Source organism: Rousettus aegyptiacus, unplaced genomic scaffold (genome assembly GCF_014176215.1).
Source record: "Rousettus aegyptiacus isolate mRouAeg1 unplaced genomic scaffold, mRouAeg1.p scaffold_m13_p_15, whole genome shotgun sequence".
In the NCBI taxonomy this organism is placed as follows: domain Eukaryota; kingdom Metazoa; phylum Chordata; class Mammalia; order Chiroptera; family Pteropodidae; genus Rousettus; species Rousettus aegyptiacus.
In genome coordinates this window covers 22236662-22250554 of record NW_023416290.1, presented here as the reverse complement: position 1 = coordinate 22250554, position 13893 = coordinate 22236662, and the positions used below count along the sequence as shown (strand labels likewise).

Sequence of the window (13893 nt, the reverse complement as noted above, 5' to 3'; positions counted from 1 at the left end):
TGTGAAGCAAAAACAGTGGACTGGGAATCAAAAATCCTGGGTCTCAAACCAGGCTATGATTTTAATTAATTATATTAATTTAGGCAGTCCACATAAGCTCTTTATCTTTGTTCCCTCATCTGTACACAGTGTGTGTGTGTGTGTGTGTGTGTTGGCAACTAGAAATAATTAAATAGTGGAGTTTACAGCAGATGTTAAGTAGGTATGTTTCCAAATTTAAAATTCTATGGTAGAGACAGAAAGTAGGAGGAGGCTCATGGGTTTCTTTTAAGAGTAATGAAAATGTTCTAAAATCGATTGTAATGGCTGCACAACTTTACTAAAAATGTTTTATCATACATTCTAAAGGGTTAAATTTTATAGATGTAAAAATTATCTCAATAAAGCTACTTTAAATTTATGTAATAAGTATTAAACAAAATTTTCTTTTTAAAAAGAATATAATATATAAACTATACTCCTTACTCTCCAAATCTTTATGTAGATTTTCTGACATAATCTCCAATATCCGGGATCTGGGGTCAACTTTGTGTGAAACAGTTATCCTTTTCTTTGTATCTACATTAAGTATTACATTTCAAACTCACCAGAGAACGTTTGCCTAGCTTTCAAGTGTTATTCATCATTTTACAGTAAATATGTCATACAACTGTATCTACAAACTAAGTATAATTTTTTTCTTTTGCTTTGCTCTTTTGTTTTTCTGTCTGAAGACAAAGACAGGAATTTGTTTGCTGCAGGATGGTAATCAGGACCCTTTCAAAGTTCGGCTGCACCTAGCCAAAGATATTTTGATGATTCAAGAACAGGATGTGATATGTGTGTCTGGTGAACCTTTCTATTCCGGTGTAAGTAGCTTTCTCTTCTATCGAAGTCTTTTGGTTTTGTTTATTAAAATGTTTATTCATAAAAAATTATTAACACACACACACACACACACACAATTTACTTTTAGAGCCCAGCCAATCATCCCACATATAATTTTTGTCCCCATTATTGAATGAGCAGTCCTTGTGTAAGTACTCATACCTGAGTGCACAGCCACATATTTAGTGCCCATCTCCAATTTGGTGTCTCATTGACTCCTTGTTGTTTTTTTATGAATAGAGAGATACCTGTATTTTTTGATCATGAGAGAGTGTATTCTCCCTTTTCACACAGAAAACTAACTGAGGACAATACATGTCAGTTTTTCCTACCCTGATCTTATCTCACATCATATTGCATTTAGGGAGGTGTTGCAAAGGTAGAGTCCAATTGTTGGCATCTGGGACTCATAAGGCTTTAGTTAAGGGAAATGAAACTCAATGTCCATGCTTTATATGAGGGGGTTAAGTATGAATAATTTGGTGGATTTGCTTGATAGGATTATGCCTGAGTATTGTAGCAAGTTCTGTCTAATGCTCTAAGCAGTTAACATATTACCCTGCAGCTGTTCTAGCCTCAGAAAGAACCATAAATTATCAATCAAACTCATTGGTCTGCTAACTAGCACTGAAGTACCACTGTGAAAGATATCTTTAGGTAAAATTAGATTAAATTCAGCAAAACAATGTTATCATACAACAGGACAAGTTTTAGAATTTATCATTTATTGCGTAATAATATTAAGGCCATCATTTTAACAATGTTACCATATGTCATCTCAGAAGAAAATTACAGCAAGTACCTAACAGTAGGCTTCCTGGATGCCCCAGACATTTATAGTTTTTTAGCATGAAGGTTTCATTTGTAGCTAATCAACAGACTTATTATATAACCTTTTGTTAGTGGTGAATAATGCTGAACTTTCATCCTCACTTTTCACTAACATCCTATGGGAGTCACATTAGGTCCTAAATTAATAGCCTTTGCTAAATAAAGATAATGAACATTTTATAGACTGTTAACTATTCTTTTGTCACAGACCATTTAAATCATCCTGAATTATAGGTCTTGCTGTTACGGCTGATTAAATTATTCCCATGGGGTTTCTTTGTTTTAACTAACAAAAATAGTGTTCCTTACTTCCTTACTTCTTCCTCATTTCCTCCATCCCTTTCTCCCTCCTTCTCTTTCTTTTCTTTTCTTTTCTTTTCTTTTCTTTTCTTTTCTTTTCTTTTCTTTTCTTTTCTTTTCTTTACTTTTCTTTTTTTTTCCTTTCTTTCTTTCTTTCTTTCTTTCTTTCTTTCTTTCTTTCTTTCTTTCTTTCTTTCTTTCTCTTTCTCTCCTTTTTTTTTCTACTGAACTAATACGCTTCTTATAACTTTCTGGAATGAATATATTACACAAGTCCTAGATCAGTAAAATTTTGTAATTTGTAAAATTCAGTATTTTGACACTAAAATAATGTCATTGTTTTAAATTTTGCAGTCAAAATAGCTAATACGCATAGACCTAATCTCTATATTATAAATTATGCAATTTAATATATTGCATGTATCTTTTAAAAATAAATTTAATAAATATACAAAGCTTCTACCTTGGAAAATACAAAACTATTATTAAAAAATGAAAATAATCAAGTAAGTGGAGAAATATAGTACAATTTTGAATTAAAAACTAATATTGATAAGTTTTCACATCTCCCTGAATATCCAATATCAATCAAAACCCCAGCATTGCCGAGATGATTCTAAAATTTAAATGAAAATACAAAGGACTTAGTATAGCCAAAACAATCTTGAATAATAACAAAATTGGAGTATTTATATTTACTGCATTCAGAACCTATTATAAGACTACAATAGAGAACGCAATGTGATATTGTCATAAGTTTGGGCACGTGAATCAGTGGAATATTATAAAAACTTCAGAAACAGACTCACACTTATATAGTCAAATGATTTTTCTTTTAATTTGTAGTAAACGATACATAACATAAAATTAACCATTGCAACCGTTTTTAAGTGTACATTTTAGTATCATTGAGTATAATCTCTTTGTTACCTACTGCTATCCATCTCTAGAATTTTCATCATAGCATACCAAAACTCTGTACCAATTTAACAATAACTCTCCATGCCTCTTCCTCTCAGCCCCTGGTAACCACTGCTTTAATTCTTGTCTTTATGTATTGACTCATATAAATGGAATTACAAAATATTTATTATTTTGTTTCTGACTTATTTCACTTAGTTTAATGTATTCAAGGTTCACCCCCATTGTAGCATGTATCAGAATTTCATTAATTTAAAAGACTGAATAATAGTCCATTGCATGTATATAATACATTTTGTTTACCTTGTTTATTTATCTACCAAACAATGAACATTTGGGTTGTTTCCACCTTTTGGTCCTTATGAAAATTTATTTGCAAATATTTCAGTCACTTTTCAATGATCTTGTGTATGACCCTAGAAGTAGAATTGCTGGATAAAATGATAATTCTCTGCCACTTTGTTGCTTAATCCCTTATCAGATATGTGATTCACAAATATTTTCTCTCAACTTGTGTGTTGCCTGTTTACTCTGTTGATTGTTTCCTTAGATACATAAAAGTTTTTAATTTTGATGAAGTCCAGTTTGGTATTTACCTTTTGTTGGCTGTACTTTAGTACTATATCTAAGAAATCATTGCCAATTTCAATGTTATGAACATATTATTTTATATTTTCTTCTAAGATTTTCTAGTTTTAGCTCTTACATAATATATATAACACATTATGAGTTAATTTTTGCATATGGTGTTAGATAAGGTTCCAACTTCACTCTTTTGCAGGTGGATATCCAGTTACTTGATACCATTGATGTTTTGGCACCCTTGTCAAAAGTCATTTAACCATATATGTGAAGTTTTGTTTCAGGGCTCTTTATTCTATCCCATTGTTCTATATGTCTGTCTTTATATCAGTACCACACTGTTTTGATTACTATAGCTTTGTGGTAAATTTTTAAATCAGGAACTCCGTGATCCCCAGATTTGTTCTTTTATAAAAATGATTTGTTTAATTGGAGTTTTTTAAGATTCCATATAAATTTTAGAATGCATTTTTTATATCTGTAAAAAAAATCACATTGGGATTTTGATAGAGATTACATTGAATTTGTAGTATTGACATCTCAACAATAAGAAGCCTTCTAATCCATGACCATGTAATGCCTTTTCGTTTATTTATGTCTTTAATTTTTTTAGTAATGTTTTATATTTGTTAATGTCTTTTACTTTTTTGCTTAATTAATTTCTACATATCTTAGTCTTTTTGATGTTATTACAAAAGGAGTTGTTTTCTTAATTTTCTTTTTAGATGGTTAATTGTTAGTATATAGAAGTGTAACTGATTTTTTTGTGTTCACTTTGTGTCTGTTAATCTACTAATATCTTTTTTAGTTCAAATGGATTTGTGTGTGCATGTGTGTGTATTTCCTTCATTCTGTTAATGTGGTGTATTACATTGATTGAATGTCATGTGTTAGGTTATCCTTGCATTCCAGGAATAAATCCCACTTGGTAATAATGTATAATTAGTATAATATGCTGTTTGCTAGTATTTAGTTGAAGATTTTTGCACCAATGTTTATAAGAGATATGAGCCTGTAGTTACATTTTCCTGTAATGATATTTTCTAGTTTTGATACCAGGGTAATTCTGACCTTAAAGGATGAGTTAGAAATTTTGCATCTTCAATTTTTTTGGAAGAGTTTGAGAAAAATTGGTATGATCTCTTCTTTAAATGTTTAGAAGAATTCACTGGTGAAACTTGTCAGGTATACAACTTTCTTTGCTGGGAGTTTTTAAATTAAATCTCATTATCTGTGTTATGTTCATTCAAAATTTCTACTTCTTCATGCTTCAGACTTAGTAGGTTTGTTTTCTAGGAATTGAGGTTTTAGTGTTCATGATAAAGTTGTCTCTGGTCAGGGGGCAAGTCATCTCTAATGCAAGATTTGGGCTAGTGTGATGTTGATTGAGGTAAAATATTCTCCAGCAGTGCACATACTGGGCCAGGATGATGTCATCTAGCATTTGGGACTAGGGTATCCTGTCCAAATGAATATGCACTTAAGTTGATTTGTTTTTTTTGTTTTGTTTTGTTTTCATAGCTCTATTCTGTTATAAAGCAAATGAGCTGCTTATATAATTGGAAAGGAATATTAGGCCTAGGAATTTGACTTGTAAATATCTTTTATGTCCAGGTGCTGAGGTAGTAAAGGTGCCATCTGTGATACTATGATAATGGACCAAAGTACCTAGTCCAGACTGACACAATGAACCAGCCTCAATTAACAGTGGTGGAATCTAAAAAAGTTTCCAAGTATCTAAGGTTTTGCCTAGGTAGATGATGAGACATGTTCTGTTGCAAGTATATTTAAAGCATATGGTCTTATTTGAGTGTTAAGAGAATGTCAGATTGACACCATTTAAAATATCTGTAGCTGAAATTTGGGCTCTGGCATTAGTTAGTAGGCAGACATTCTACTGTAGCCAATTACTGTGGGTCCTTTTCTTCAGTTGTTCATTTTGTTTGGTAACAGATAAGCTAGCATGGTCTTTGGCTTTAGGGCTTGTTTTAGCCAACTCAATGGTCTCCTAAAAAATAAAAAGTCTCACAAGAAGGGTTTGGGTCTCCTGATTACAAACCATTAGAAGCACCCAAAGCGATAGTACTGAGACCAATAGACAGTTGTGTATTGGATAGGTTTTTTGCTGTCTGATATTGATTCTCCTCCAGCATGCATCGTTGCCAAGAAAGAGTTATTTAATTTCATTACAATGGAATATGGTGTTGATTTTTCATTATCTCTAAATATGATTTTTTATTTACTAAGTGGAGTTGTCTATCTCCCTTTTTAGTTGTCTATACTATGTGTTGGATTGGTCCTGAAATACTAATTTAAATTTTCAGAAGAGTGTCAGAGGGAGAGCCCTGATTAAGTACCTACCCTTCGTAACCCAAATATTCTAGACTATATTTTGGGGAGGAATGGTAAAAGTTTAGTCTTAATTGAGTCTCCTATCTGATGGCCTTGCTTGGTCCATGAAACAATCTATAGTTAATAGGTCCTGGAAAAGTCTAAACCTTTGATCTAGCCCTTATAAAATGAGTGCAAGACTGAAGATTTATAAAGATAGAGGAACTCATATAATGAGTTCTTTTTTAAATTAAAATTATTGGGGTAACATTGGTTAATGAAATCGTATAGGTTTCAATTGTACTATTTGATATGTCATATGTATATTGCATTGATGTTCACCACCCAAAGTTAAATTTCCTTCTGTCACTATTTATTTGGCCCCTTATACTCTTAATCTACCTCTTCCTCCCCACTTCCCTCTGTAACCACTGAGCCACTGTCTGTGTCCATTAGTCTCTGTTTATTTGTCATATGATGAATTTTTATATGCTTGAAAGCAAGAAATTTAAATTTAGAAAAGGGCAATGAAAAGGTTTTTTGTTGTTGTTGTCATTTTTTTTTGTTGTTTTAAGTTCACATCAGTTCACTAAGATGCCTTAAATTAAGAGAGATTGAGGTCTGGGGTGAGAGAAAGGCTCATTTAGGAGTTGTTCTGTTTGCTGGACTAGAATTCAGAAAGAAATTGTTTGAGAAGACTGTTATGTCTCAATCAAACCTGCTATTTGGGGCCTATAAGGGACATGAAAGTTCTATTGAATGCCTTTTTTAAGAGTTTAGCATTGTGTATTCTGAGAAATGAAGTGTGTTTCTTGGTTACTATCAATACTGTCTGTAACTGCAAAGGAGATAAGGAATGTCCTCGCAAGGTCTTATATTGTGACCTTCATATATGGAGACATGTGTGATTTTGATTTATATTTTTGGCTTCTGTGAGACAAGAGATTCCCAGAGTTCTTTACTCTGAAAGGGACAGCTCTTAGGCAATTGCTCAACAATTTGTAATGAATGCTGCCAGAGGATCTGGTGCTAAAGTGGCTAGCTGAAGTTTGGCCAATTATGTTGACCCTCAGGTCCCATCCTTTATCCAAGGATGTTTTGACTACGGTGGAAAAACAGCAGTATTCTGAGCTCCATTGTTGGCTTTGTCATTCATACAGTCTATGAACTCTCACTGATCTTTATTCAATTAATTTCAAGGAGTTGCCCCAGGCAGCCAAGGAGTCCAGGAGAGGGCTGGCCCCCTCCAGGATCATAGATTCAGGCAAAGGGCTGATACCCACTCCTGAAGGTGGAATATGCCAGAGGACACAAGTTTGGCTCCATCCTGTCTTAAGGATGCCTCAGTAGCCATGCTGAGCTTAGGAGGTGTTATTACTATGACTCAAGCATATTGGGCAACCAAGTGTAGAGGGCCACAGGCTCAGGGTCTGAGATTCTTTATTTCTAGGAGTGCCCAGTAGAGAGCCAGTTGTTTGTTGCTTTAATGGTATAACAGCACAAGATTGAGAGAGTCAGTTTGTTGTGTAAGAAGGCCTTGGGCAATTCACAGACATCATAGCTGGTCCAGAGACTCCAAGGGGCATGATAGGTTGTCAAGGCCTCTATAGTGAAGGAGTCTTTGAAGGCACAAATGGGAGTGCCTGCTGATTTTAATTTGGACAGAATTTAGAGCCTTTAGTTTGTGAGGCCCGGTTTAGGTGGGCTGATTTGTAAGTAGCAGCATCAGTGAGATTAAGTAAAATTTGTAATGAGGAGTACATTGCTATTATCTGTTTTAGGCTACATGTGAATTCATATTGACATCTTCAGTTATCTTCTATTACCCCATGGGCTGTTCTAGACTTCTCTTGTTTACCTGTAAGTTAACCCACTCCAACAGTGAGAGAAACTGATACCTCCCATTCACCATCCATTTACTTGTTTAATTTCATTATAAGTATATAGCAGTATCATAATTGTTGGCCCATACCCTCATGAGAAACAATTGTATCAACTAAAATACAGTGTAATGTGCAGTTGCTTTGTCCTTAGTCTTTAGCCTTTTGCCTTAGAGGCTCCATTTATTTCCAAAGTTACTTAAATAAGCACATTTCCTCTGCCCCTATCAGGGGGTGATAGCATACATTCCCAACACAAATGCATTTAGATTGTTTTATCATGGTCTACATTCCTTCTTTGAATCCACTAACTTCTTAACTCTTAAATTGGTACACGTTAAGGTTTACTATTTGTTCTCTAAAGTTCTATGGGTTTTGACAAATACACAATACCATGTATCCACTATTTTTATATCAGGAAAAATAGTTTTATTTCCTTATAAATCCCCTGCACTTCACCTATTCAATCAAGTTTTGTAATATTGTATTTTATGTTTAGGTCTATGATCCATTTTGTGTTAATTTCTCTTATTTTACTATTGTTGTTGTAATTGGAAACATTTTTTTTTCTTTTTCTCTCAATTGAATTACTTTTGTTATTTTGTCAAAGATTACCGAATTTATATATTTTTTGGTTTTATTTCGAGCTCTCTGTTCTACTCCATTGATGTATGTATTTAATCTTCAAAAAAGTTATGCTATCTTTCTTGATTACTGGAATTTTATATATAGCAAGTCTGGTGTCAGGCATACTAAATCTTCTAATTTCATTTTTCTACTTCAATATTGTGTTTGCTAATATGGGTCTTTTGGCTTCCCATATAAACTTTAGAATCAGTTTGTTGATTATCACAAATAGCTTGTAGAAATTTCTATTGTAATTGCATTGATTCTACAGATCAAATTGGGAGTAATTGAAACCATGAAAATATTGAATCATCTAAACATAAATCCATGAACATGGATTCTCTTGACATTTATTTTGATCATCTTTGATTTCTTTCTCCAGAGTTTTGGAGTTTTTCACATATAAATCTTAATTCACTGTATTAGATTTATACCAAAATATTATTTTACCAGTGTACTACTATAGATGGTATTGTACTTTTCATGTCAAGTTCCAATTTCTTATAGTTGATATGTAGGAAAACAACTGACTTTTGTACAGTTAATCCTCACTTAATGTCATTGATAGATTTTTAGAAACTACAACTTTAAACAAAATGATATATAATAAAATCAATTTTACAATAGGTCCATTTATATAAACAAGAATTAAATTTCTTCAGCATATTTCTGGTCACAGAAATAGCACCACACTTCTAAGTAAAGTCCTAAAACACTTCTAACATTAAACATTGAAATAAATGTAAGCTATACATATATTTAGGAAGATTAACAAAAACAAGTAAGATGTATATCTCAAAAATGTTTACACCTGGGATATAAAATAGTGCTCATATTTTTGTCAACATGTATATTTTGGTTTTCATATAGATCATACAGCATATGCAGAATTTCGAATATAATATTCCAGAGAGCAGGGTCATTAGAATTATATTTTTATATAAAGCACGTTATTCATTCAAAATAAGTTTTTTCATGACATTAATGCTGATTGTTTAAGTATGCAGCACATCTTTATGCAGTCCAATATTATTTTAGATTCTATTCATCACATTTTGTAAGAAAGAGGAAGATTAAGGAGAGGTATTTTATATATGTGACTTTATAGGAGCACCCATCTCAATTTTGTGTTAAAAAAACCTGATAATCCTATGATTTTCCAAAGTACAGTGCTTTGTTACTAAGCAACACCTTTATGATACTCGAGATGTGTTAATTAAATACAACTTTATATCGGCTTCCAGGTATTCTCTGATTTATGAAGTGAGTAACCTAAATAATTCATTAACATTATCTTTGGGGGTAGGGGGAGGGACTTGAGGAAAACAGCAAATGTGGAGAAGTGGAATGGGGATAGAAGGCATAGCTAACACAAATATACTGATAAGTGGGGAGAATATTAGCAAGGCGCCATACTGAGAACGATTATTTGCCTTTTGATTCTTCTTGCCTGCAGTGACCAGTTTAATATTTTGGCTTTCAAACAAGAAATAATTTGTCTTGCCTAGCTCTCATAATTTTCTTAAAAGTAAGATAATGAAGTAATAGTATATAAAAGTGCTGGCTAGGGTTTGTATGTGCATGTGTGTGTGCTCTTATATTAAAAAAGATATATATTAAAATAAGTGCTGCCTCTGAGATTTTCAGCAGTGTCTGCTGACTCTTTAATATCTCCAAACTTTTGTCTGCATCAGCAGTTTTGTATTCAAGTTGAAACATGTTCTAAATATTCTTGACCTAAGATTGGAAAGCGGTCTTGTAGAGAATGAGTATAAGTATTGCACAGACCTTTGATAACCCTGGTGTGCTTGTTGTTTCTTCAAAGAAAAGTCATGTTTCAGCACATACTTGGCTACTTAATAGAATTTATCCACCAGGTTGCCCTTGTAAGGCTAATGATGGCCATGAAAGGTGTTTATGTGACTATTAAGAAAATTTCTGCCTAAAATAACAGATTGTGTGTGTCTGTGTGTTAGTATTCATTAAGTTTCTACTATAAGCCAAGGTTCTTCATAAATATTAATCTTCAAAACAAAGCTATTTCTATGTATTATTTATGCAGTCTTTCAGATTCAGAAACAAAGACTCACAGGGCTTATATAATTTGCCAAAGGTATTAAGTTATAAATATTTGAGCTATTGATAGGGTATCTGACTTCAATTCCAATATTGCTTGCAATGTACAACTTCCCTTTAATTGATCTGTTAATAGAAAATAATTAAAGATGAATTAATTTAACAGATTTCTCTTATCTGTTTAATAAAAGGACAGTCCCCAAAATATTCAATTTACTTTAGATTTTGTATATTTCTAATGCATGTGTTTACTTTATTTTTTTGATTTTGCTCATGCAGTCAATTTATATTAGTAAATTTTGCAATATAAATTTTAAAATACTTCATCTTCTCATACTTGTGACTCCACCAATGAAAAATGATATAACAGTCTGTCTATAAATTTTAAAAATAGAGTTTATGGTATTATTTAACATTAATAGCATGTTTTATATTTCAAGTTCCTTTGTGTAAATGGTAATACATCTATAAACTTATTCATATAAATATAATTTTAATGTTGGCTTGAAAACATGATTAGATGACAAGTTATAAAAGTAAAAGTAATAAGTACTTTTTAAACAGATCCAATTACTTAACACATGGTCAAAAAGAAAAAAGTTATATTATTAAACACTACTCATTGACACTCAGGGATTGTTTTTTAATATTCACCAATTTCCAACTAATAAGACATTTTTAACTAAAAATAAATAAGTTAATAAGCTTCAGTTTCTGATATGGCAATCTTGTTCTTTAAGCATTATTTTATTTTTATTTATGAAATCTAAATACTTGGCTAAATGAAGGTATTTGTAATTTTGCCAAATTGATGAACTTTATGCAATTTAAAATATTTAGAAAGAGCCACTAGAAGCACATGTTTTACAGATTTTCTTTTCTTTTTTTTTTTTTTAATGATATTATATCTGTTTCACACAACCCCATAAAACCAGGAAGTAAAGAAGAGAATTCATTTATAAGAAAAAGCAATATTTAGATTTGGGAATGGATAATATAGATAAATAAATTAGGTATTCGTGAGATACAGGAACCAGACAACAAATATTTGTGGCAAGTGCAAAGGGAGTAGAATGGTATCTCAAATCTTTATAGACAGAAAAAGATTCAAGATGAGATGGTTACAAGTGCATAAAGGTTATAAATAAAAGCTTCCAATCTTTTGGCATGCATGTCTCCATAATATGTATTGTGTAGAGATAAGTGCCCTAAAATGGAGTATTGTTGATTTTTTTTTTTATTGGAGATTAAACGTTTTATTCAAATATGGCTCTTTGTGCTTTTTAAAAGTTTCCTACAACAGTGATTAATTATTGTTTCCAAAAGGGAAGGAAAAAGAGATTTTGAAAGTTGATAATCCCATTATCATTATTTGTCAGGTATAAAATCCTTTTTAAAAAAGCAATCATTTCGAACCTCATTTATGTGCAGTTTCAATCCCAGACATTTATATGAATCATTTATGTGCTGGGACATGGCAGCCTCCCAGCTCAGGTCTCAAATCTCTACAAGCAATATGACTTAGTAGTGATAGAGATAAGACCTTGGTTGACAAAGATAATATTTACTATAGATGTTGAGTTACTTTTATGTAACAAAAACCTATCATTTCTTGAATAAGAATACATAATATGAAAATTAGATGAGATTTGAAAGTTGATTTTATATTGCGTCCAAAAAAAATCACTGAAAATAATTTAATTTTTAAAAGTTTATCTGTTTATTAACACTACATATCTTTTAACTTGACAATTAAATTATTAATTTTTGATTTTAAAATTATAAAGCACTCTTTATTACAAGATTTTCAGCTTCTATACTGTCACACATATACATACACTATATGTATATATATTTTAAGTTAAAACAAAACCTAGAGGAGGAAAATGTTGTGTAATTATAGAATTAGGAAATTCTAACCACTTTTAAAATCCTGTCTTTCAGGAAAGAACGGTGACCATTAGAAGACAAACTGTAGGAGGATTTGGATTAAGCATAAAGGTAGCCTGTCTTTTCAGTCCATACTTACAAATGTCATACTATAATGCTGCATTTTGTGTATTTCAAATTTTTGGCTGATTAATAATTAGAAAAGAATAAGTATAGCAAACTCTTCAATATTTGAATTTAGATATAAATTAGAATCTCATAGTACCTTGGCCACCTTTTGATTTCGAAATTTTAAAAAAAGTATTTGGAAACATTACCTTACCTATCATTAAATATAACCCATTAACTTCATCTGGTTTCATTAAAAATATCAAATATGGAGGGTGTTTTAGTGTACATATCTTCCTCTAACCAACTAGAGTAAAAAATTATGACCTGTCATTGAATGGAGCAAGAATTTTTATGCTAAGAATGTCTTACAGTTAGTTAAATATTAGTTGTATTCTATTCCTCTTTTTCTTTTGTTTAGTTTTTATTTTCTAAAGAAATAAGTAACATATTGTTACATTGCCAAGTCTATACTTAAAGTTTTAGCATCTATTATAAGAATGACTATGTCTATTTCCATTTATTATTAAATTTTAAAGGGCTTTTTTAAAATATTGTTCACTATTACAAAATATCACACCTGTAATTTATCATAATTGGAACAAAATGGAAATTTTAAAAGAATGGAAAATTATATAAATATTGGAAGTTAATGACTTCAAATGTCTTTTTTAGATACCTACATCTATACATAGATAAATAAAGTTTAACTTTATTTTGATTGTCGAATTATGCCTTTTGCTTATGTTGGGTGAAAATTGTACATCACGAGTATATATTTTATGAAATTTTAACACAGCTCAAGTCATATATGCTTGGAAAGTAGAATTCAAAATTTGAACTATAGTTCTAGTTGGCATTAAAAAATGACTCAGATCTCTGACCATTGTGGAATAGTATTATGTTGTCAAGTAATAAAAAAAAAAATACTATTTAAAATGTTAGATTTAAAATATGCTTGTACTTTCACTTTATCATCAGCCAGTACCAGAGAGACATGCAGAGGCACAGGACAAATTAGAGGATTTAATAATGGAAATGATGCTGTGGGGATTCCATCATTCAATAGACAAGTTTTTTGTTTGTTCATTTTTGTTTTTTATCATGATATTTATTGAGATTGCTCTGAAAGACTTAAAGGTATGACTAAGAAAGAATTCCTATGAAGAGAGACCAAAAGCTGAATGTGAACAAAATCTAATAGTGAAAGTTGATTTCATTTTAGATAAGCATTTTTATCTACCCTTCACTAACTTATTTCTGATAGTGAATCTTTGTTAACTTTATTTGGGTTGAAAATATTACTTTCCTTCTTTTTTATTTTATTTGTAATTCAAACTGAATAATATATTGTTATTTATTTTTACTCCAATACTGCATTTTAACTTAGACATTTTTTAGAACATCAAGACTTTTACCAATGAATCATTTTAGCTTAATGATTTTATTATTTTCATCTAAGTTAAACTTTTATACACAT

General features: G+C 31.2%; 1 protein-coding gene across 12 annotated transcripts in view; it reads left to right on the top strand.

Annotated features, from left to right (window-relative positions):
• Window positions 1-13893, top strand: part of SNTG1 (syntrophin gamma 1) — a 746957-nt gene that overhangs the window by 489518 nt on the left and 243546 nt on the right. For all 12 annotated transcript variants that reach the window (XM_036232864.1, XM_036232861.1, XM_036232854.1 and 9 more), the window contains 2 exons: window positions 714-848; window positions 12360-12416. In XM_036232864.1, the coding sequence (XP_036088757.1) occupies window positions 714-848; window positions 12360-12416 (192 nt within the window). The remainder of the gene's footprint in view (window positions 1-713; window positions 849-12359; window positions 12417-13893) is intronic.